Below are 25,963 nucleotides of genomic sequence, written 5' to 3' on the forward strand. Positions count from 1 at the left end.
CCTTGCTCCGGAAGTCCAAATGGAAATTATTGATTTACCGTGCAGTGATATGCTTAAGAACAAATATCAAAATTCATCTTTGTTGGATCTTTATAAGAGTCTTTCACTGGAACAATTTGATAATTTGCATAAATTTGCTCGTGGGTTGTTTTCTGTTTTAGGTACTACTCACTTGTGTGAGAAAACGTTTTCCAAGATGAAGTACACAAAGAATGTTTACAGATCTCAATTAACCGATGAGCATCTCAAATCTCTTTTGATAATTGGTACAAGTAAAATTGATTCACAATTACAAAGTATTGTCGGTGGAAAATCACAATTACATAAATCTCATTAGTGTTTTTGTTTTACTGTGATTTATTTCAATTATTTGTTAGTTATTGATATGCTTAAACTTAGATACTTTAGTTAAGTTTTCTTTGTCATCATTTCTGTCGTTAAGTTTCACCTTGCAAGTAAATTAAACTGAGTAATTATCATTCTGTGTTTTCTTCTTCAACTTACCACAGCAATAGTAACAACAATTAGATAATCATTGGCTGTCGCGGGCCGGATTGATGACACTGGCGGGCTGGATTTGGCCCGCGGGCCGTAGTTTGGAGACCCCTGATCTATATAATTGAATAAAACTGACAGATACTTGATGAAAATCCATATCAAAATTAACTAACAATCTTCATTGTATGATTTTCACTATACAAGATTTTTCAAAAACAGCGACACGTGTTTCGCTATACAATAGCTTTTTCGAGCATAAAATAAAAGTTACTTCCTGATTACAACTATTTTATACACTAAAATAGGAATACAAATAGGTAATATGTTAGATAATATGTTATAGTATAAAATAGTTGTTATTTAATTACTTTTATTTTATACTAGAGAAACCTATTGCATAGTGAAACACGTGTCACGGTTTTTGTAAAACCCTTTATAGTGAAAATCATACAATAAAGTGTATCAGTTAGTTTTAATCCGTATAGATAAATTCATATTAAATTGACAGTCGTCATATATCACGTGAATTGCCCTCGTCACAGGTACATTTCAATGATAAGTGTGACGTTGAAAGTCGAAAATGTCGTCAACTTTAGAATGTCAAAACATCCGGAAGAAAATGCCGAATATCTTCTGAGTGAGTTGACCGATGATATATCTTCAGATGATGAAGTCGAATCAACTTCGGCATATTCGATTGACAAAACGAAAAAAACCTACCAAAATTGTTCTAAAATAGACGAGGAGGAGAACGGAATCAAGAATGATATCATGAAGATAAGAAATGAAGTCGAAGAAATTAAGAATGAAATAATTTCCAAAAATAAGGAACAATTGTTGCCTGACGCGAAGAGACTGGAAGAAATGCTCATTCAAAAAACACTCTTGTTAGATAAAATTGACGTAAAATCACTGAAATCTATAAGAGAATTGAGGAAAAACACTATTTTATATATTCAGGAATGCTTCGAATTAATGGATTCAAAATTAATGTGAAAGGAAAAATACATGGTCAATTCTATTCAGTGATATTATTTTCAATAGTTTTCTTCTTCAGTTTATCAAATAATTGGTAAATATATTTTATAACTTCTCTACGTTTTGCTCTCAACGTGGCACTGTGTTCTACTCTCAGTCTGTCCAGTTTCAGCACGATTCTCGTAAGACTTTCTTCGATAAAGTAATGCTGTTGGCTACCCTCAACATCATTGAAATTTTCTAAATGCTTATCAAACTCCTTAGCGTTATTGAAAAGCTCATCTATTTCGTTTATAACTTTCTTTATTTCTTCGTCATTTTCACTCGAATCAGGCAATTCTTCAGGTTTCAAAGCAGGTCTAGGACTCCCAATTCTAGCTTCAGTTTTAGACGTTTTGGAATCATTTTGTTTCTTTCTCGGGCGTGGAAAATGTTCTTTATTGTATGAAACAGAATCTCCTGTGTAAATGTAGGAAACAGGATATTGTTCAGGAGCCCGTGTAGGTTCGTGGATTTGTATTTCACCTTGTTCTGATTGGTATTGTATACATCTTGTCCGTCGTACAGTTCGATTCAGTAACCATTCGACTGAAAATGAATTGTTGGATTTGAATTCTCTTATAACATAACAGTCTAATTTTTTGATTTTTCATTGCTCGACTAGTAAATATAACTGATATCCTAGCATTGCTTGTAAATAGTACCTAATATTTGTACAAGAATAATATGGCTACAATTATAAACAACTAATAATAAACACATAAACTGAAGAGGAATAAATACTTGCTAATATAGTTCATTACGATTTGTAACACTTAAACGAAACCGTTTACGTGTTACAAGGAGCTATTGTATAGCGAAATACGTATCGTGGTTCATAAAGACTACTATAGTGAAAATCACAATGAACTATACTGCTTAGTTTTGTTATGAATTTTGATCAGGTATCGGCTAGTTTGATTTTTTTAAATGAAATGCATCTTCTTATGACAACTATAAAAAATATTCAACAAAATAGTCAAAAAGCAGATATGGTGGTACATTCAAAATTATAGTGAAATATTTCGACGAGTATAGTTTATGAGAGGGTATATCCACCCCATTTGTATGTTAAGGAGGTTGCGTTAATGACCATGTTACGAATAAGCACAGCTGGTGTAAACCTACAAGTAGGAATGGGTCAATTGAGGCCCTATAGTGAGAATCGTTTACTGCGTAACCTCTGTTACAGGCAGCCGATAATGTAATTGAACCCAGGTTTGTGTTTAATAAACACCAAAAATACAAATGAAACAGAACACAGATTCAGAGGCTATAAATGCAATAGGTATATATACAGACCAGGAAAGTAATTTCTGGCAAAAACATAACAATCTGCACCGAGTACAGACAAGCCCTATTAGCTTCGAACAGAAACCGTGTTACCTCAGGGCTAGTACTAGAGTACCACCGACATTTAGCCAAAGCCTCAGTAGATGATAACATCCTGAGGTGGGTAAAAGGGCACGACAGTAGTAAAGGTAATCACATTACCTACTCTTCAGCCAAGAAAGCGGCCGACCTAATAATTTTAGGACCCAGTGGCACCCACGGCCTGATGACTTCGACAATTGCGCCCCAGGGCAACCCAGGGCGACCCAGGGTCGCCCATGGTCGCCCTGGGTCGCCCAAGGTCGCCCAGGATCACCCTGGGCGACCCTGGAAAGCTGGCGCAGAAGAAATATCTGGCGATCTACGCTCAATAGTAGAATTTCTGACTGGCCACTGTCAACTAAGGAAACACCTCCATAATATGGGGCTAGTGGATACACCTCTATGCAGGATGTGTGAAGAGGAAGACGAAACTGTTCTATGCGAGTGTCCGGAGTTATCGTCAATAAGAGAGTGTGTGTTCGGCGAGTTTTGGCCTTCACCTGCCGATATAAAGGAGATGTCTTTTAGTGACTTGTCCACCTTCCTGGAAAGGGCAGGATGGACAACTCCTTGGGAGGATGTACAAATGGTCACATGTGACCTTAGTGCTGTGGGCCTACTCATCCTCCCTATTCAACAGATACTGAGATACAGATCCACTCCATTTCAGAATGAGGCTGATAAAAAACATATTCCAACTTCCGTTAGCATTTTTTCAGGTTCACAAAAGGCTTTTGATAACAAAAGCTTCTCTTCGAGTTCTTGAAAGAAATTGGAAGAAGTGGTTTGCAACTGAATCTATTTGAGAATTGCTCTGAATAACGTACATACTACTCTGTTTAAATATGAAGTGAATCTTCGTTTTATAAAAAAAATTTAATCAATTCATCAATTTCTATTTTCCCCTCCTCAGATGTAATACACTTGTGCTAGTGTTTTTTCCAATCCTCGAATCAGTTTTAACGTGTTAGGAATCACACGTTAAAAGGTAAAACCTCGTTAGTCCTCAGCACAAGTTTCTCAACTTCTGAGAGTTGTCGTTCGTATATGAACGACAGCTGATTAACGGAAAAACAGATTTCAAACAGATTTTTTTTAACAGAGATTCCGTTTTTATCTCCTCACTCGTCGCGAAACACCGTCCTTTCATTGGTCTCTTCAATCTTAGGAATGTTAAAAAGTCGCAGGAGGGCAAATCTGGTGAATACGGTGGCTGAGGCATAATTATAGTGTTGATTTTATCTGAAAAATTACGAACAAGCAATGACGGTGTTGTTTTTGGGCAAAACATTACGAACAAGTGATGAAAAGTGGGCAGGTGCATTGTCATGATGCGAAAGTCATGTACATCTGTACTTCCTGTGAATTTCTTTCACTTAAGGAATCATTTCATTGGTTATTCTTCTAGGGATTATAGTATTTCATTGCCATAGTAATCAGATTTATTTTCACTGCTTCTAACTATTTTCGGAAAATATCCTTTATGAATCGTTTGATGATTTTTTGCTTTTTGTCTTCAATGTTATTATTAGTCCTTTTGACAAGTTACCAGAAATTTGCTCTCTGCTAGGACTGTTAATGTTATCATCATTACAATATTATATCAGAGGCAGATAGCATGTTGCACAATCGACTTCAATTTTTCTATTTTCTGGATTTTGGTTGATATTTGGTTATTTTATCAGGTAACTTCTTGGGTTGATTTGAATTTTTATTGACTGACTGAAGAAAAAAATCGGATGTGGTTGTATATTTAAAATTATAGTGAATTTTTTCACGAGTATGGTTTATGAAAGGGTATTTCCACCCCATTTCAGAATAAGGCTAATAAAAGAAATATTCCAACTTTTGTCAGTATTTTTTATATTCACGGAAGGATTTTGATAACATCAGTTTTTCACTCCTCTCTATAAAATACTTTGTATTTTCAACTGAGTTGTCACTTTGGTGTCTATTCTCATAATATTCTCAAGACTTCTGGAAGCTTCCGTTTGACGATTTATTATTTGATTTTGCACAAACTGTTACAGTCTCTTCACTGAACAATAGTAATAGCCAAATCATTTTGAAATATATTCATGAATGAAACTGTTTATCAAATTAAGTACTTACAACACATATCAGCAGTATTCAAAAGACCTGGAAAAGAGAAACTATGAATAATTTTGGAAAAAATGTTATTGAGAAAATAAGATATACAAAAGTTTCCTCGAAGATTGATCAAACATTCATTTAAAGTATTTCACAATGGATTATCTTGAATACTGTATTATACTGGACTGTAAGAAACAAATGTTAGAATTCGAAAATGTCTGAAATAGTTTTCAATAGAAAAATTGGCAAAAGGTTCTGGAAGACCTACTGTAACCCTTCAACCCAATAAATATAATTCAATAAATATTCAATTTCCTTGCAAAATGAATAAACCGTGTAACTACATACTTTGATATTTTTAAATCAATAGCTGTATTAGAATTTGACTCAATTTTTTCTCCGATTGTGAGGAAAAGTAACCTAGAAAAGAAAAGTGTCATATGCTTCACATCAGTTAAATCCAATTTATTCTGAAAGACGAATACATTTTTTTGATATATCAAAAAAGTTTTTTTCGCGTTCGAAAATTAATATATCTCCAGAACAAATATCATGAAATTATAAAACAACAATAAAAATTAATTGGCGCTCCGGGGCGACTTCATTGATTCCATCTGAAGATCTTGATCTGCCAATATACTCTCTTCCATTGAACAAAGTTTCAAAAACTACACCTGACGATTTGATCTCCACAAACTTTATTTGAAAAATATAGCACAACATGTTTCGCTAAAACATTAACTTTTTCAAGTAATTACTTGAAATAAGTGGATTTCAAAGAGCTCCTACCCGTCTTCAAGACAGATATGGATAGTAGCGAAATTGCAATGAAACACATTTTGATACTTCAAATGTTTCAGAAGTCAATCAACAACTTTGACATATTCCCTATTTCCAAACTCTATTGACAGCTGTCAAGAACGTTCCAAAATGAAGTGAACCAGACAGAAAAACTGCAAGTACTCTTAGATTTTTCAAATTCTGAAAACAGAGGGAGATTTTAGCTTTCCGATGTTTAAGATAAGTAATAAAGTTCGAAATAGATGCACACTTCCATCTAGCAGACCACTATTATAATATTCATGCAGTCATTGGTCACTGTTCTGGCGTTGAATTGGGTCATTATTACGCCTTGGTCAAAGACGAAACGGACTGGTTTAAGCTTGACGATAGTCGTGTCATGAAGTGTTCTGGCGATGTATTTAATTTATTGGAGCCTCTGGAGACACACTACATTTTGTTTTATAAGAAAGAGGATATTGGCAGATCAAGATCTTCTGATGAAGTGGCGCTGCAGGTTTTTCAAGGTTTTCCTGCAGCTGAAAAAGCAAATGCGCTACTGGAATCAATGAAGTCGCCCAGAGTGCCAATTAATTTTCATTATCGTTTTATAATTTCATGATTTGAATTTTCGAAATGAATATGCCTATAAGTATCTGTATTAGTTCTAATTTTTTTCTGTTGGAAAAAATTATAAAATACGACAAGTTTCTGGTGGATAGAACATTTTTTGTGTGAAAAATATTTTCAGTTCACGCAGTAACTTATCGGTGTGAACTAAAAATTTGCCATATTTACACCTGTATAAAGTTTTTGCTTATATTTATGCAGTTATTTCCATCAAGAAGTATTCTTGGTTCTTCAAATTTTGTCTCCAATCGAGTATCGTTTGCATGGTTCTGATGATGTCCAACAGGCTGAAACAGCTGTCTACTGGCGGCTCTCAAATTGAAATTGAATTGTATTGAAGCGTATGGTGAATTGAATTTAACTATTATGCCCTCTTCTTACATTTCTTCCATTTTGTTATCAATTCACATTCGTACAGTAGAATACTATCTACCATGGTTGGTGATCGTTTCTTTCCTGAATAATCAACCGTAGAGAGGAAATGTTTCAAAACATAGTCCTATCGACTCTTTCACTTTCAGTTCGTGAAGTCAGCTTAATTCTTGACCACTACAGTTAGAATTCACAAATAATTTCCGTCAATTTTTAATATTGCCTTTGACTTGAACAAGCACCTCGTAACTCCTCCCCGAACTTCTGATGGATAAGTTAACATCCATTTTTGAAAAACTTTATTTGCATACTCAGCTTTTCATCTGATGAATCTATATTCGATCAAATACAGCTTTCACTTCAAATTATTAAATTAAACTGTTTCACCGTTTCCTACAAATTCTGTCGAATAAATAATTGGTATACATTTCAACTTTATTAATTTGTTCATCTAAATCACAATCATTATTATAAGACCTCCCATTCTATTGATTTTTTGTATTCTTCGACCTGTTCTTTCCTGGTATTGTTGTAAACTTACTATACTTGTTTAAATAGCACAACAATTCATAATATTTCATTCAAGCATTGGGATGTTAATTTGTTCTTGCAAAAAACGTAATTTTCATTGGTTCTGGGACTCTGCTGGTTGCAAATATCATCCACATTGACATGAGATCGTCAAGTTCATTTTTTACAATGGAAGTGCATTTTGATCACCTACATTTGGAATTTTCTTTTCAGCTATAATATCCCAAGGACATTGATAACTAACGAAATAATTTTATCAGTTTTCAAAAGCACGTTATTTGCTAACATCCCGACGCCGAAGGCGGAGGGATGTTACCTAAAATAACGTGCTTGAGGAAGTTGTGATAAAATTATGAGTTATTTATCAATGTTCGAGGGATATTCGGTGAGAAAATTTTTTGCAATTCGAACAAAATTATTTATTGAACACACAGTTATTAAAAGAACAATTCGTATAATGATATTCCGTTGATCTTGCTGTATTTGCCTCGGTTACTGCATAGGTGTTTCCACGCATACTATTGATTATTTGGTTATGATGTTCCTGATCAATATTCAAATAAGGTTTTATGGAATTTCCATTATTGTGCCAGTAATTTTCAACAATTGCTGTTCTTGAACTCCACTCTTAGCTAGTTGACTGACTGCAGTTGCTCTATTAGAGTGATTGGTTATTTTCCTCTGTTTCGTATCCAAGCCAATTGCTTCAGCAGAAGATTTCGTCCATCCGTTGATTATATTTCTACCCAGAGGCATATTGTCATACCAGTTATCGCTTCCTGTCTTCCAGTGACGATTTGGCCTTAAAAATAGTCTATTTGTCTTGATATTTGTGCCTCGTTTTGATAATAATTTAATGAATAATCTGACAGGACAAGCATTGTTATCACTATTTTGAACTAACCATTTGCTAGAGGCGCAGTTCTTTGAACCCCTTGGCAGGTTTTACTGAAAATTGGATTATATTCTATCCTATTAGTTGGAGATCCATTGTTGTCCTTTTCGATATGAAAATAATCAACTAAGCAAGCAGCACCTTCACCACCTCTCCAAGCCAATTCCACCGCTGCTATGTGATAAAATTTGCGTAGGAGTCCTATAGGGGTAAGTTTATAATTTTACTCATTTCATTTGAAGTTAATGGTACTGAGCTTGTTTTGCGTTTAGTGGGATCTGTTTGTAAATTTCTTCGTGCTGCGTCGCGTGCATTCCGCGCTTGTTTGAATGCAACACTTTTAAAGGGGTCTAGCATGATATTATACTCTTTGTAATACTTTTCTTGTAATAATTTGCTTGTTATATTCCATACGGTTTTAACAGTAGCCTCCTTAAACTCTGTGCTATCCTTTTTTCTCATATTAATCGCCCAATCCTTGAGTATTAATGCAAGCTCTTCGAGAGTACGATTTCCATCCAATTCATATTTTCTGGCGTCACAAAACTCCATAAATATTTTCCAAGTGTATTTTTTACTATTGACAGTATTTTTTGGTGTATTTTCTTCAATGATCTTGTCAATTGCCGCATCATTTTGAACACCAAAGCGAGGAAGTGACATTTTCGAAATAAATTGAATTACTGAAATGTCAAACAACTTTATTGTGTTGGTTGCTTAGCAATGTCATGACATAAGTGATAACTACCCGTGAAAACTATCCATGGGTAGTTATCAGTGTAATGATGGTTTCATTGGTTATTTCGACACACATGACTAGAAATAGACAAATTTGATAGGATAATTTTTTTGGCAAAAAATTTTCAGAATAATTGACCTAAACGGTTTCAGGAGTTTCATTTCTGATCAACTGCAATATTGAGATAATCCTTCAGTTACTATATTTCCTTGTTCTATATACAGGTATTCTTCTTTTTTATTTACCTCATTAACAATCAATTCCTAGGATATCTCAAAATTCTTCATACGAAATACAGGGTGTTCATTAAACATGCGGCAAACATTTAAAGAATCATTTCATGGGCTATTCTAAGGATATTTTGTCCTTTGATGATTTTTGATATGGTGCTTTGTTTTGAAGATACGGACCGAAAAAGAATTTCAACAATAACAATTTATTTCCAAAAATTACATGTAATGTTTCTTAATCTACAAGAACTGTTGAAAATAACTACCCTTCGCTCGGATACAAGAATCCAATATTCTCCTTATCCACTCCCAAACTCTTTCAAAAACACCAGTATCGTTTCCGATTGCGTTACACTCAGCAAATTGAATGTCTGCAACCGTTCGTAGTAATCGGAATGTTGTTGATAGGTACCAATGGAATTGTTAGATTTTTCATTGCTTGGTAGGTCTAGTGTAGTACGCTACAGTTTTATTTCGGCTACGGTAATAATTTTAAAATTACCAAAATTGTTATTGTTGAAATTTTTTTCGTCCCGTATTTTCGACACAAAGCGCTCTATCAAAAATCATCGAAGAATAGTCCAAGGAATAGTCGTTATTTTTGCCGTATGTTTGATAAACACCCTGTATCACCATATGGTAATGTAACTACAACCAATAGTCAAGAAAAGGGCATAAAAATAAAATCGGGGTATCTATATATATAACAATAAGAAAGTGTCTCACCTCATTCAATAACATCCACAAATTTTCAAGCACAACGTATGAATCCCTTATCGGTTTGATAAACGTTTATCAACACAATTTATCATTGTTTACTCATACAGGCAGTCGAAGTAAATCAGTACAGTTTTCGTATTAGTTCAAAGTCTGGTGACAAAAACTGCAAAAGATTTGTAATGGAATATTCCAATATCATATGAGTATCGAAGTTGTACATTGTATATGAGTCAGCACCTACGCCTGGTCAGATAGTGGAGCAACCGGCAGCAATGTGCTTTTATGTACGAGGTCTGTTCAAAAAATAAGGTGAATGTCCAAATTTTGCGAGCTACGTACATTCTATTGGCGATTTTTTTGAAGTGATAATTTCATATAGGAGGGTGAACCGCTTTGTTACCTAATGCGTTACAGCCCCAGTCTGTCTCTTACGCAAATGTCAACGGAACGCAGTCTCCTCCTCTCTCGTTGGATAGACGCTCAGTATTTAGTGTGCGGTAGACATATACTCTTGACAGTATTACACAAATCTAACCAGCAAGCACGTGATATTCTTTAATTATGTGAAATGTGACTTAAACATTATGATACTAATTTTGTGTACATTAATAGTATCATTATTCAATCCTAAAAAAGTAACAATAAGCTCATGATGACTATAATATATGTACATACACAAAATAATCAATAAAAGATTATATTAACAAATAACTTTTCCTCACACACAATAATAATAATAATGATAATAATACGTTTTTGTTCACCATAAAAGTAGAATTGGAACCAACAAAAAGAGGAAAATGAAAACAACTTTCAGTATAAACGTGAATAGCTGGAGTATCGGTCAAGGCTGTTTTTCAACTCAACCTGGAAATAGCAATAATTAAACAATAACAAAGAAGTCGAGTTAACAGTGATATCGTCATGATGAGATCAGAAAATGTAAGCAACCGCTGTAGAAAATTCCTTTTCGTAATACCAAGGTCGGGAACGGACAGGAGACTAGACAGTTGAATAGGACTCTAGTCTTTTTTTTTGAGTTTTTCATTGTATAAGATCTAAACTCACGAGGAAGTTGTAATGTTTAGGTGCAAACAGATTTTGAACAGATTATACGTAAAGTAGCGGGTGAAAATGAAAGATTTGTGTCTGGGGATGACTAAAACTGAACTGTTCCTTGTGGTAGAACTATTTATTGTTGAGAATGTTCTAAGCCTCTTCAGTAAGTGATCAGGTTGACGTGATATCAAAACTTTATGTGTGTTTATAAGTAGATGCAGTTTTCTGAGTTTCTCAACTTCCAACCATCCTGATTCTTGTATGGCTGAAGATATATGGTCATATTTCCAGATACCAAACGAAAAACGTAGATAGGTATTCTGAACACGCTATAGACGGAGAGCATCCAATTGATTGTCTTGAAGCAGGTTCATAAACACTGTCGCAATAAGAAATTTTTGACATGATCAATGACTCGGATAGTCTCATTTTCAAGTTTGTGTTGAGCAAATCACGATTTGGAAACAGCTGCCTAAGGACGTTATAAGAAGTTTGGTTCAGACAGCTGACATGTTCAGTGAAGCGAAGTTCTAGATCAAATCGCGATCCTAAGTTTCTCATCTCGGTCACGAAGGGAAATATTTCATTTTCGATGAGGACTTGAAATGTGGAGTTGGTGATCTCTCTATTCTTCTTGTGTCCAAACATCATTATTGCAGATTTATTTGGATTTATCTTGAGCTTATGGACTGTAAACATGTCAAAGATAGCTTGAATATCCTTTTAATATATGACTGGGCAGAGGTAAAATTACGAGGCGGAAAAGAGAAATGTAACTGCGTGTCATCGGCATTTTTTAACGAACTGATGAAAATCGCAGATGTATAAGCTAAAAAGCAAGGGCTCGAAGATAGATCCTTGTGGCACTCCCTTTGATACCGGTAGAATATCCGATACAGTTTCATCCACAATAATTTTTTGAGTACGAGCTTTGCATCTGTTCACTGGTCATTGCTTGTTCATGATTTTTTGGCCAAAAACAACACCGTAATCATGCCTCAGTCACCTTAATCACCAGATTTGGCCCCTGTGACATTTTCTATTACCAAGATTGAAAAGACCCAAGTAAGAACGGCGTTTTGCGACAATTAATGAGATGAAAACTGATATGCTGAGAGAGCTCGAAGAAATTCTAGAAGTGCATATGAGAACTGCTTCGGCGATTGGAAAACACATTGGCATAAGTGTTTTATATCTGAGGGGGACTACTTGGTAGAGTACAAACTAGAAATTGATGAATGAATTTTTTTGAGAAACATGAAAATTCACCTTATTTTTTGAACAGACCTCATATATTGAAAATAGCGAGAAAGCGGACCTCACATGTGATTGATAATCATCAGCTTGATTGTTTTCTATTATTTCTGGTACACAACAATTCATCAATTCCCGTCACCTGCTCTTTCTGTTCCAAACTAGCATCAATGTCATTCTTGCGTTCACCAATGCTTTACGTGCGGGTCTCATTGTGAGAATCCTGAAATTATATTATTATTCCTGGTAACTTTTAGTATTGTAAGCACTCGTCTGAAAGATAGATGTGTATTGACCGATCGGGTAACTATAAGGTGAATTTTCATCCGCACTGCAGGTATAATAACTTCTCGAGATAACTAACTGTTCATCATCCGTTTCATATCCGATATCCAAAGTGGATTTTTATTCTGCCCGATCTCTCGTAGCCTGATTAATTTTTCAGTTTCAACTGGCCAGCTTTTGTTTGAATGCAAATATGAAGTATTTGAGAGTGTCTCAAATGCTAGTGTGTTCGAAAGTAACCTCATTGTGATATTTTCGCTACTCAGTTTACAAAACCGCGATAGGTATTTCACTACAATTAGCTCCTTCAAACGTATTTACTGTTATTGGTGTTACTTCAAATTTTCTTAGCAGAAACAGATCACGTGGCGAAATATGTAGAAACTATTGTCGAGTTATTGAAAATTATCTTTCAAAATTCAATCTACAAACATTCTACACATCCAACGAAAATTAAGGAAACAGAATATTTAACCTAATTCAAGCCAAACCTAACAAAGGGAACAAACGCCATATATACAGGCCAAACTGGTAGAAAATTTTTATATAAGGTACCATGAACATGTCATTTCGGATAAAAAATCATCAATGCATGAACATCTTCAAAATTCTAAACATAAAATAGATAAATATAATTTAAAAATTCTCCACACAAGCGAAAAAGGGAAAATTTTGAGTTTGTTGTAATCTATGGAAATGAACAAGTCAAAGAAAAATCCAACTTGCTCTGAACAATAGTGCTCTCCTGAACCTATTACCTAGTTCCCAAAACCTACATTTTATCAAAAACTTTTGTTATGTTTATCGATATACTGCTATTAATTGAGGTTATCCCAGGTATATACAATGTAGGTACCAAATTATTCATGATAGGTATAGGCAATGTAGGTATGAATACTCAGATTTGAATGTGATATAGTTAGTTTTGAAAATGATGTAATGACCGAAACTAGTCAACATATATAATACTATCGTGGAAAATAGACATAAATGTGTTTTTTTCTACACCCGTACTCTAACAATACACTTATATGACCATAATCCGTTTCATAATGATATCCATTATGATACAGATTTTTCATAACGATACAGATTATCAATCAATAGAAACCCATAATTTTTTAATCAAGAATCCTGTTCCTTTGTTTGTCCTAGATTCTAACCTAAGTAACTAATTGCTTTATTTGTCAAAATCAGTTTTCATATTACCTACCTATATTATCAAAATGTCTGAAAACAGCGATATAGAAGGAATACATCGACTCCAATATTTTTAAAAGATCAGATTAATTACAGTTGTTATATTCAATATAAATATAAATAGAATCTTTATAGTTTTCATATATCCATGATAATACCATTCAGTTTGTGTTCTTTTTTAAAAATATGAGTTAATTACTGTAAATGTGTTCAATACAAATATAATATTTATAGTTTCTCATCATTTATCGGGTTTAGAAAAAATAGCGTATGCAACTCTCATGTAATGGTTATTAATACACTCGCATATACCATACAAAACTGCTCGTGTCTTAATAACCATCATTACATGATCGTTGCATAATATACTATTATAGTATATCCTCAGAAACTAGTCAAGCACTAGGCAAGTCAAGTACAGTACCAGATGATTTGAAAAATCCTGCTGAAATAAATGCGTTTTTATCAATTCTTGTGTTACAAAAGAACCTCCTGGAGGATTACTTTTGTTACATAAACAAAGGAAAATGGTGAAATTAGATTTTGAATTTCAAAAGGTGAATTACTTATTTGTTTATAAAACAATAACTATTGCACTATCCAATACGACGTATAAACATGCACTATATTATAAAGAGGATATTGAGATCCATGAGTATCCCAACAATTTCAACAGAAAAGAAAAAACCAAATATCGACTGAAATCTAGGAAACAGCTTCGATCGATTTATCACCAGCAGCTTACCAACTAGACTAATCAGAACAACCTAGCATGAGGACTTACCAACCTTTGCATGGACACCCCACCATCACCACAAGTATGACTGAATGTGGATATGAGGTTTTTCAGTCAATCATTGCTGAGATTTTGAAATACTCTATTCGTCCTCGCATATACATCATCCTCGTAAACGCATATACTATTGAAGATGCCAGCTCTAGTGGCAAATTCGACGTTTGTTAGAACATATCTACCTTTAATAATATTGCGTGTTTCAAAACCCAGGGCTGCTTGGTTAACTGGCGCTATCAAAAATATGTTAATAATACGTGATAAACTGAACAGGTATACCTACGAGAACTAAATCATCACCTTCAGGAACTAAACGAATTCTACTATTGAGAGAGAGAAAAAACAATTTTAACATACGAGCTCAGTAACAAAAATTCTGAAAATCTTTGGAATACTTTGAGGGCTTATAATGTTCTATCTGGCAAGTCAAGCACAGTACCAGATGATTTGAAAAATCCTGCTGAAATAAATGCGTTTTTATCAATTCTTGTGTTACAAAAGAACCTCCTGGAGGATTACTTTTGTTACATAAACAAAGGAAAATAGTGAAATTAGATTTTGAATTTCAAAAAGTGAATTACTTATTTGTTTATAAAACAATACATACTATAAACACAAATACTGCCAATGAAGATAGATTAAATTTAAAACTATTGCAATTAGGCTGTCTACATATAATTTCTTACATCACACACATTTTAGATTTTTGTTTAAATCATAATATTTTCCCTAAACTTTGGAAAAGAGCCATTTTAAAAATATTGACTAAAAAGTCGAACCCACATGAATTCCTTCGATGTCGTAAACAAATGGTTTTAGTTGATGGGCAATCCTCCAATTATATGGATTTGAAATGCGGAGTACCCCAGGGTTCCATTTTACGGCCATTGCTATTTGCTATATTTACTTCCTGCCAAGTGAAAACTCTTCAGATCTGTAATGTACACTTGTATGCGGATGATACTCAAATTTATTACAGTTTTCACCCCGGTACGGTAGTGGAGTCATGTGACCTTATAAATGAGGAATCTGATAGAAACTTAATCGCACTAAACCTAATGTTATTCTTTTCGGCAACAAAAACAAATGCTTATTCAACGTGCATACTTCACTGTTAAAACTATATATGGCAATAAATATTTCCTCCGTATTCAAATAAAATCAAATTTGTATGTCATTGAAACTGTCCATATTCAGTTATGCAGATGTACTATATGGTCTATTCTTGTCCAGCCAATATCAAATAAAAGTACAAAAATTAAAAAACTCATGCTAACGATCAATATTTGGTATCCGCAGAAAAGAACATATTTCACACAAATTGAAAGATACTAGTTGGCTGAATATGAGCAATTGAAGGAGATTACATGCCGCTATTCTTTTTAAAAAAAAATATTTTCGATAAAAAACCTTCATATTCGCACAAAAGTATCACCGATCGATTCGACATACATAATCTAAATATCCGTTATTAAGGAATTCTTTCACCGTCAATCTTCTAATTAGAAATATTATCCAATATTATCCAGTAAATCTCTCACACATGTACTTTTGATGGTAGTATGGAAACGCTTACCTACCTCTTTCCCTTCGAATCTTTCTAATTAGGTTTTTTCGTTTCGTAGCAAGAAATGGAGTCGATAATTATCAAAAACGCCTCATAAATATCTACTCATCATCCAGAGATTACTATTTCAGATGAAATAAATTGTTTCTCCTCTCTATAGCAACTGGATAAATATTCTCTCAGTTATTCAAATCGGATACAATTATTACTAAGATCGTTTTTATTTTCAGTGCTCAACTGGCAGCCAGTAGCAGAATAGACCAAAGGGCCTCTTGTGTAGGTCTAGAAGGGGCTGGAAGGACTAGCAAAAAACCTCCTCCATTACTAAGGTCCAGGACATTACCTGCTATTGTTGTTCCGGGTGTGAATATACTCCAAGCACAGTTAGGAAACTACAGTCACGGTGAGTGTTCCTTATTGATAAAAATCATTTAGATATTCGTTCATGGGTTCGTTCAGCAAATACAAAAAGGTTCAAATATCTATCGTTAAGTTGTATATTTCATTATCATAACCGCACTTTCTCCAATCTTGTAGAAAAAGTTTTGGTTGAAAAAATTATGCCTTTTCTACTCCACATGAGGTATAGAGTATTTCAGAATAATCTAATACATTTTTAATTTCTTCATAATCCAAGGTTCGGTTGGTTACGTAAAAATAGTAATAATATTTATGCATCCCTGAAGATCTTGTCAACTTATAGAACAAATCGGCAGAAAAAAATTGTGTAATTCGTGAAGTAAAGTAAACAAAATCGAATGGAATGCAGTTCATACAATGAAACATCATAAAAAAAATAAAAATAAAAAATGTTGCTATTTTTGCCTATTTTGTCATTCCATCTGGATTCCAGGACATCGGCGGCGATTGCACGTCTTCACTGGCAGCAGGGGATTGCATATCTTAATAACGATCTAAAAGTAATTTCGAATTGGGGTGAAAATAATCAGGTTCAACTCAATGCCACAAAACCCAGGCAATAGTTTTCTCCAAAAAAAATAATGTCTTCGAACCGTTTATTATAATGTCCGGTCACACAATTACATTTTCTTCTTCGATAAGTTTGTTGGCTTGGCACAATCATGTCGCTGGAATTGCAAAGGCTGCTTCTCAAAAGCTTGAAAGACTGTTCGAAACCAGAAATCTGTACACACTTCAGCAACCTTTGACGCTTTATAAAGCTCAGATCCGACCTTCCTTGGAGTATGGAGCTCCGCCTCTAAGCATACTGTGAAGCTGCTGAATTCCATCCAGAAAAGAACGATTCGCCTGATTGGTGACGCGAACATCACTTGCAATCTTGACAATCTGGAACATGGAAGAAAAGTTGGAGATTTGTCTCTCTTCTATAGATACTTTCACAGGAAGTGTTCAAGAGACTTGGCACATTTGATTCCACCAAGAGCGGTACATATAAGAAATACGCGACGACCTGTGTCTGCTCATCGTTTTGAGGTTCAACTCAGTACACTTTGAACTTCACTGTTCAAGAACTTTCTCATTTAAAGAACTGCGTTCGTGAAATAAACTTCCTGAGAACGTTTTTCCAAAAGGATTCAATCTCCAGCAATTCAAATCCCGCAATTCAAATCGCACAGGCACCGCTCTTATAGCGCCTCATGGATTTTCCTGTAGTGCTTGTGTTTTGCCCTTGAAAGAAGTCCAGATGGTCCGAGATGAATTGAACAACGCGATAATTAGTAGGCCTTAGAATATAGCTAACTTTTCAATGCCTTCTTGAATAGTATGATTTATTGGAGATCTCAACATTATAAGCAAACTTGGTCCAAAAACAATGTTTTGATCATTTTCATTGTGCAGTACTTGAACTTGCTTCTTTTATTTTACATATCTTACGAGTGGCAATGAGTATCCAAAAGCATCAGAAAAGTTTAGTTAGTAAGACACAAATACTCACAACTTTTTTTTGTGATTTTATTCAATACTGAATCATTTTACCGCTATGCAGATATGAGTTAGTTATTAAATTGGATTCAGCTCAATTGAATGAATAATAATTTATTCAAATACTTCCATTATATCAATGAATAAATATAACATTACTCTTTGAATTTTCATGACAATTTTATTATTTTCATCTGAACACATGCACTGCTCAAATATCGAAATTATTACAAATGTATAATCCATATAGCGATAGATATTGTTTTCAGTATAATGAATATTCTGAATGACATTGAATAAAATATATCCACGAACGTATTAATGCATGATCGTGAGTCAATGGGATAGTCTTCTACTCATAAATATATAGCATTATTCGAAATTATGATTGGTATATGCTATATTAATTGACACGTACTACGTTAGGCTGGTTAGGTCCAAACTGAGTGGGCCTATTCGGGCCACCACCGCAACCCGCAAGGGTTTATTGTGGCTCACACTCGACCAAATAAACCCAGCTTTTTAACAAAGCCGATTAGTTTGTATGGTGAGTGGTATTTCAGGTTAAATGGAAGAGCAAGGCTCTCCCGAACTCTAAAAACCTGAGTACGTCCCCAGCAGGGCAGGCAGAAAGTACATGCTCTGCTGTTCCATTGATAATGAGGTAGTCGGATAGTCAAGGTGCAAGATTCCCACCTTGATACCCGCGGCAACCTTCCCATATGAGAGTTTTTGCACGTCACCTACACCTGACGATGCCTTAGATTCAACCGTGCAGGGCTTTTTCGCCTCTGGTTTTGGTGAATCATCACTTGTGCTCAAACGTTTGCTAACTTGCTAATAGGGGGTTTGTTCCTTCACCTGAGACAGATTCTGCGTACGCCGCTCAGGAATTTGGTGCAAGGCTGTTTCATAAGGTACCCTGCTCTTGAGAAGACGACTCAGTCGTTTCTTTGCTGCACCACCAAACATTTTTTTAGGTTCAGTTATTGGACTAGCAGTTGGAGAGATGAGAAGCTCTCGCTCCTGATCTAAATTTATAGGGAGGTCAGTTGGAGTCGTAAGCTTGATATTCATATCCTCTGTTAACTCAGCGCCAGGAATACTTTTTAAGTTTACTCTATATAAGTCCCACGATAAGCTAGGGAAAGAAAGTCAGTCACGGCAGAACCCCACATTACCTTGACAAGGCGATGGTACGACAAGAGGGCGCCCGGTATCTCAAAGGTTCCGTAGAGACACCTGATAGGCTGATAGGCCCGGATACACACACCTTAGGATTAAGCCATCGTTGGAATGCCGTTCAGTTAGAAAATAACCGAACCACAAGTGATTCTGTCATTCCCGTATCCAGCGGTGAGACGTGGAAGCAGGCATCCGATGGCCGGTTTGCTCAACCCCCACATCCTAAGTCAATGCACTCGCCAAAAACAGCATGTACAGTGGTTCAAGCAGTGAAACATGAACAAGTACAGACAACCCGCCGTGCCTCGTACTGAGTTCGGATTACCATAGATAACCAAACACATACCGTCATTGTGTTTATGCTTTCACGGGCGGTGTCTAACGAATTATCGGATGCTTCCAGGTTTATTAGTCATGGTCTACAGGTCTGCAACTCAACTCTCGAATATCAAAGATGAACGAGGCTCCCCGAGGAGGTCAGTGGCAAAGTTGAGCTTCGACATTGACTGTCGAGGATATTTTAACTCTGTCTCCCACTGCAGCTTCCACAGCAAGTTGTCAAGTTGTTTATGATTCAGTATCAGACAGCGCAGTTTCGACCTGCCATAGATTTCATCAGTGGTGCTAGGCTGAGCCACAGATGCGTTAATGAACTCTGGTGTGCTTGAAGGACAAGCTCAAGTAATTAAAAATACGCCATCTATACTAGTTGTAAACTGTAGTCCATACACAACGTAACTGATGAAGCAGTTTTTAAATTGGCAAACAATGTTTTCAATAGGTTTCAGGATCAAGAAAAATGCATCACTGTATTTTCAGACTTAGCCAAGGCATTCGACACCGTCAGTCATGATATCCCCTTTCAGCGGTTACAGGACATTGGAGTTAGATGAATGCTTCTCGAAATTTTCAAAGATTACTTATCTATCAGAATTCAGATAGTAAAAATTAATGATTCATATAGTAGTCCGCTACCTGTCAGCTACCTCGGGAACAGTAATAGGCCCTATTTTATTTTTGCTCTATGTAAACAATATCTTTGATACCAGCAATTTCAAGGTAAAACTATTATCCTACGCCGATGATACTGCTGTAGTATTCGTGGGACGAACTTGGAATGAAACATACGAAAACGCAAACAAAGGAATGAAAACGATACATAATTGGCTAAGTACATATATATTGAGTCTCAACATAGATACAACTGAATTCATAACTTTCTCTTCTACAAGAAGATACCAACCTGATGAAAACTTCATTCCGATTCCGTGTTAGGAATCACACGTTGAAAGGTAAAACCTCGTTAGTCCTTAGCTCGCACAAGTTTCTCAACTTCTGAGAGTTGTCGTTCGTATGGAGGCGACAGCTGATTAACGGAACAACAGATTTTAAACAGATTTTTTTTAAACAGATTCACAAATATACGTGTACAGAAAACCAAAACTGTAGTTGTTTCCGAATATGTAAAACAAATACTATCAGATATTTAGGAGTCATGAATGACGATTTTCTACGCTGGACTGATGATATAGATCACATAGTAAAAAACTCCGCAAACTAATTCGGATATTTTACCAACTGAGAAGTATCTTAAGTAGAGATATCATATTGACGGTTTACGGTGCCTTGGTGGAGTCGATGAATAGATACTGTATCTTAGTATGGGGTGGCTTATTCAAAACATCTCTACATATTCTTGACGTAATACAAAACGCACTGATGAAAATCGCCTTAAAAAGGATAGGAGATATTCTACAGAGTTACTCTACGAACAAAGTGGTTTGTTCAAAGTAGGAAAATTATACGCTCATCCATGTTTTTTATGAATTTGTAGTAACCCCTCTAACATCATTACACATAAATATATTACGCGATTGACCTCCAACCAAGCAATTACAATACCATGATACCAGATGATCAATTGCACGATATCTTTGAAAATGTTTGAGCTAAATTACCTGCTCTCTCTCTCTCTCTCTTCTTATTACCTCCCTCTAGCCATCATTCTCCAATTGCGGTTTTGAACCTAGTAAGGTCACAGTATGCTGTGGTAAGGTAGACAGTAATATATAACTAAACGACCTATTTTAGCTTTCATTCAATTAATCTATTATAAATTATACAGGGTGTAACTGAATAAGTGTAAAACATTTGAGGAGGTGATTCCTCATCGAAAAAAGATAGGATCTTTCATATAAAGAAACTTAATTGGAGCATCCCTTGTTAAAATACAGCCCCTTAAAAGGGGTACATAAAATTTAGATAACAATTTTTTTCACAAGCACTGAAAAAGTTACAATATTGAAATTAACCTGACGTTTTGTACTACCAAAAATACACTTAGTCTGTAATTTATTTAGTTTACCACATGGTTGTAAGGGGTGGAAAACGCAACCCCTAAAATTCATTTCCAATGTAACTTTTTGTCTTATTATTTGTTTACCAATCGAATATTTCCGATAGCCTGTTTCATTTTAAACAAAAAATGTCTCTTGGGTTTTTTTGCCCAAAATGAACCAGTTCGCAGCAAAAAATTATTTTACGAACAACTACAGAGATATATCGTCATAAATGCGAACTGGATTTATTGTTATTTTGTAGTTAGAACCTGCATTAAAGGTAATAAATAAAACTAATTTATGATTATCCTGCACGCATCGATGATGTGGTTTCTTAAATCATCTACATCGCGAACAGGAGTACGATAAACCAAATGCTGTAAATGGTCCCAAATAGAGAAATCGGGAGGACTGTGATCCGGATATCCGGGGGGCCAGTTCTGTGGTCCTCCTCGACCTATCAACTGATTTGCATATGTTTCAGTTAAATGCTGACGCCCAAAGGAACTTCCTCCAGCAGTACTGGATGCACTTCTCTTAAAAATTGAACGTATGCCTCACCATTTAATCGAGGAGGTGGAAAATGAGGTCCGATTAAATCATCTCCAATTACTCCGAGCCACACGTTAGGAGAAAACTGTTCTTGATGGTTAGTTTCGACAATAGCGTGAGGGTTTTCATCAGTCCATATGTGGTAATTATGAAAATTAATAATCTTGTCCCGAGAAAAACTACATTCGTCTGTAAATTCTATCGTTTTCAGAAAGTCACAATTTCTTCTAATCATTTCCAGCATCCAATTGCAAAATTCAAGACGGTTCGGAAAGTCTCGCGGTAACAGTACCTGTACTCGTTGCAAATGGTAAGGCTACAAGAGTTGTTCCTTTAAAATTCGATATACCGTCATATGATCAACATTTAGCTGGAAATCAATCTTTCTAGTACTGGTAGTAGGTTGTTCTTCAATCAAATTATGTACTGCTTCCTCAAACTGTGGTGTTCGTACTTCTCGATGGCGACCACAATCTTGCGTTTTTTTGTCGAATGAACCATTTTCTCGTAATCTTTGATGAAGTCGAGCAAATATTCTTTGTGAAGGATGCTGCCGTTGAGGATACATCTCAGAATATCTTCTAGAAGCTTCTAACCCATTCCCCTGCGACATACCGTAAACGTAATGCATATCAGCCATTTTCTCATTTGTGTATGCCATTTTAATAACACGTGAATTATTAAAGTAACAAATTAAGAACAGAACAACAACACACAATTAGTAATAATTCAATTTCGAAAATTCACAAACTGACAGCGTCATACCAATTCAATTGTCACTATCACTGATAGCGACATAGTAGATAGATTAGTTTTGTATTTTCGCATTTACGACGATGTATCTCTGTAGTTGTTCGTAAAATAATTGTTTGCTGCGAACTGGTTCATTTTGAGCAACAAACCCAAGAGACATTTTTTGTTTAGAATGAAACAGGCTATCAGAAATGAATTTTAAAATGGTAAACAAATAATAAGACAAAAAGTTAAATTGGAAATAAATTTTAGGGGTTGCGTTTTCCACCCCTTACAACCATGTGGTAAACCAAATGAATTACTGGCTAAGTGTCTTTCTGGTAGTGTCTTTCTGGTAATTTCAATATTGTAACTTTTTAGGGCTTGTGAAAAAAATTGTTATACACATTTTATGTATCCCCTTAAGGGTTGTATCTTAACAAGGGATGCTCGAATGAAATTTCTTTATATGAAAGATCGTTTCTTTTTTTCGATGATGAATCACCTCTTTGAATGTTTTACATTTATTCAGTTACACTCTGTATAGCACAATCAATATCAGTCTGTAACAGCCACAACACAAGCCTAGCTTACGTGGCTACAGATTGACTGATACATGGTTCTTTAACAGGATTATTAATGACAATTTGAATTGTAAATCGCAGGGAAATCAAATCATATAACTGAATGATTGAATGACATGCGAAATGAATAAAATTACTTACTTACTTACTGAATACTTACTTAATTACTTATTTATAGTTCAACACCAGACTGCTCCTGACGCCATTTATTGGATCCGATCCCATTTCGACTTCAATCCTGAAATTTTGACTTTCAACTTGAAATTACGACTCTAAATTTGAAATTTCAACTTCATACTTGAAACTTCAGCTTCATTCTCGTAATATTGAGTTCAAAGTCGAAATTTCGAGATAAAAGTCACAATATTTCTTTAGACATATGTGAATTGTCTAGAAAATTGTTATTTTTTTCTTAGACAAATGCGACATACATGAATTGTCTAGAATATCGCCATTTTTTGTATTTTCACCGACGACGTAGTGGACTATTTAGAGTCAACAATTCCGAACCAATCTAGTTTGCTGTGCATGTAGGCACTTCTCTATGTCATGAAACTCGAGATATACATATTCCCTTTTTTATCCATCTTTAGCTTTTATGGCAACCTGTTTAATATTCTCTCCCGTTGATATTTTCACAATACTTTCAGCAAATCCTCGGTCGCTTTTCGGGATTCGCTTCGCAACATGGTGGAAATTGCTATGAAAAAAAAGTGTAGTGAATTTCGAGGCCCTCGTAGGAGACATGAAAAACATGAAGTATGCGTTTTTGCATACTCATGAAAACATGTGAAAATAATGAAGTTCGGGGCTCTCGAATTTTAAACATTCAGCGCGAACTCACAAAAACATTACTTATGAAAGGCTCCATTGTACTCAACTGGAAAATCGAGATTTTATTCAGGAAAGAAATGATTTCATGTGTTTTAATTTTTCATGGCTGTGCTTACATTTTCTGCTACTGCGTTAGAAGTAGCTTCGTTACAATAAAATCCAGAAGACCTTTTATGAATAATCTTCAACCATGTTTCAGCTTATTTAAAGAGCCTTTGAAATCATGTTACAAATGAACTGAATGACGTTCTGAAATTTCATTTCAGATATACTGAAGGGAAAGAAATGAAAAATAGGTAGTTTGAGAGAGCAGTAATGAAATAATCAAACTACAGATGAGAAATTCGAAAAAAAATTAAAATATTATATTGAAAACAATATTCAGTGGCTAATTTGATTTCCTGATTATTATTTCATTCAAAATACATATTTTTTACATATAGTCAGTGGGTATACTTGAAAACTGGCTATAAATCAAATCATTTAAAGGAACAATTCGTTCAGTGGCGGGACTCTGATAAGTAGAAATGTATTTTAGAATCGAAATGTGACGTCAAAGTCAAAATCTCGGTACTATGATGTCAATTTCTAAAGTAATCCCCCTTCCCCGTCAACGCCGATAGAATCGCTTCCAAACGAAATTCAAGAGCTTGCGAATTCTATGCTCGTATGTGTGACAGAAAGAGATAAGTAATAAATGAAGGATATAGGCAGATAGACTGTGGTATAGGTTATGGTGTGTCATAACTCAATTATTCAAAAAGTTAGTACCTAATAAGTTTTCATCATTATTTTAAAGAAATGGAAAAGAAAAATAAAATGCGAGTGACTCAAGATCACTGGCGAGTTTTTTTAGATTTCGCCGAAACTCACTCCGAAGTAGTCACCAACAAGTTCAGTTCCCATTTACAAGGAAAACAAAAAAATAAATTACTTTGGGAAAGGCTGGCACTAAAATTAAATAGTTTAGAACAGGGCAAACGGTCTGTGGAAGAATGGAAAAAAACGCTGGCAGACTGGAAATCCAAAACAAAACTAAAAAGCAGTAAAAATGCCAAAAATTAATTCAAACTGGTGGAGGGCCTTCATGTGTGTTACCGCTGACCTCTTTTGAAGAGAGATTACTGTCTCTCATGGGAAGAACTGGAACATTGGGGGACGGATCTGTGGCAGAGAAAGGTATGATACCACCAATATATAACTCTGAAATATAGGTAATAATTTTTTTTAGGAATCAAAAGGAAATTTTCTGAACCATTGGATAAACCTACTCTGGAAGTCGAGGATCCTTTTTTACTGCCTGAAGCAGATGAAACTAGTGAAGTAATTGTTGAGGAGTTTATGTTAGATGAACATAACTATTCAGAAGCTGCTAAAAGTTATTACTTAGAAACTGAGTTGCCTCACGCTGAAGAAGTTATTGGCACAAGTCAACCAAATATAGCAAATAGCTATTCAAACAAAAAAAAACAAAAGTTGAAAAAATGCACGAAGAAATATTAGATGTACTTCGGAACATTGAAAAGTCAATTGTTGCCGTATCTGTATCTTTGGGCAACATTGCTGACTCACTGAAGAAATGATAGAATCAAAATGATGTAGTCATTTTTATTTTCAAGTACTGAGAATAAGTTTTTATTTGTGATATTTAAAGTGATAGTACTAGTTTTGTTTTTTTTTTATATATTTTGTTTTATACTCTCTTTTTGAAACCAAATAAATTATTTTCTGATGTGTGTGTTTTTAAAACCTATGTCAATTCCAACTGAAATAAAATCAATGCCAACTTAAAAT

General features: G+C 34.9%; 3 protein-coding genes across 3 annotated transcripts in view; 2 read left to right on the plus strand and 1 right to left on the minus strand.

Moving 5' to 3' along the window:
- LOC111507545 (uncharacterized) overlaps positions 1–25,963 on the plus strand; it is a 490,644-nt gene that overhangs the window by 351,271 nt on the left and 113,410 nt on the right. The window contains exon 3 of the mRNA XM_074179853.1: positions 16,269–16,441. Coding sequence (XP_074035954.1) covers positions 16,269–16,441 — 173 coding nt within the window. The remainder of the gene's footprint in view (positions 1–16,268; positions 16,442–25,963) is intronic.
- Positions 1,511–10,022, minus strand: LOC111507546 (uncharacterized). Its single transcript, XM_023162873.2, has 3 exons — positions 9,887–10,022; positions 5,002–5,028; positions 1,511–2,064 (listed from the first exon to the last, which is right to left on the minus strand). Exons 2-3 carry the CDS (start codon positions 5,006–5,008, stop codon positions 1,517–1,519), a joined length of 555 nt encoding a protein of 184 aa, XP_023018641.2. The 5' UTR covers positions 5,009–5,028; positions 9,887–10,022; the 3' UTR covers positions 1,511–1,516.
- On the plus strand, positions 24,821–25,761 carry LOC141484568 (uncharacterized). The gene is made up of 2 exons (XM_074179534.1): positions 24,821–25,348; positions 25,401–25,761. Exons 1-2 carry the CDS (start codon positions 25,303–25,305, stop codon positions 25,670–25,672), a joined length of 318 nt encoding a protein of 105 aa, XP_074035635.1. The 5' UTR covers positions 24,821–25,302; the 3' UTR covers positions 25,673–25,761.

This window comes from Leptinotarsa decemlineata, unplaced genomic scaffold (genome assembly GCF_025532065.1).
Source record: "Leptinotarsa decemlineata unplaced genomic scaffold, Ldec_3_MD MMD2_tig00026282_RagTag_RagTag, whole genome shotgun sequence".
NCBI classification, from domain to species: domain Eukaryota; kingdom Metazoa; phylum Arthropoda; class Insecta; order Coleoptera; family Chrysomelidae; genus Leptinotarsa; species Leptinotarsa decemlineata.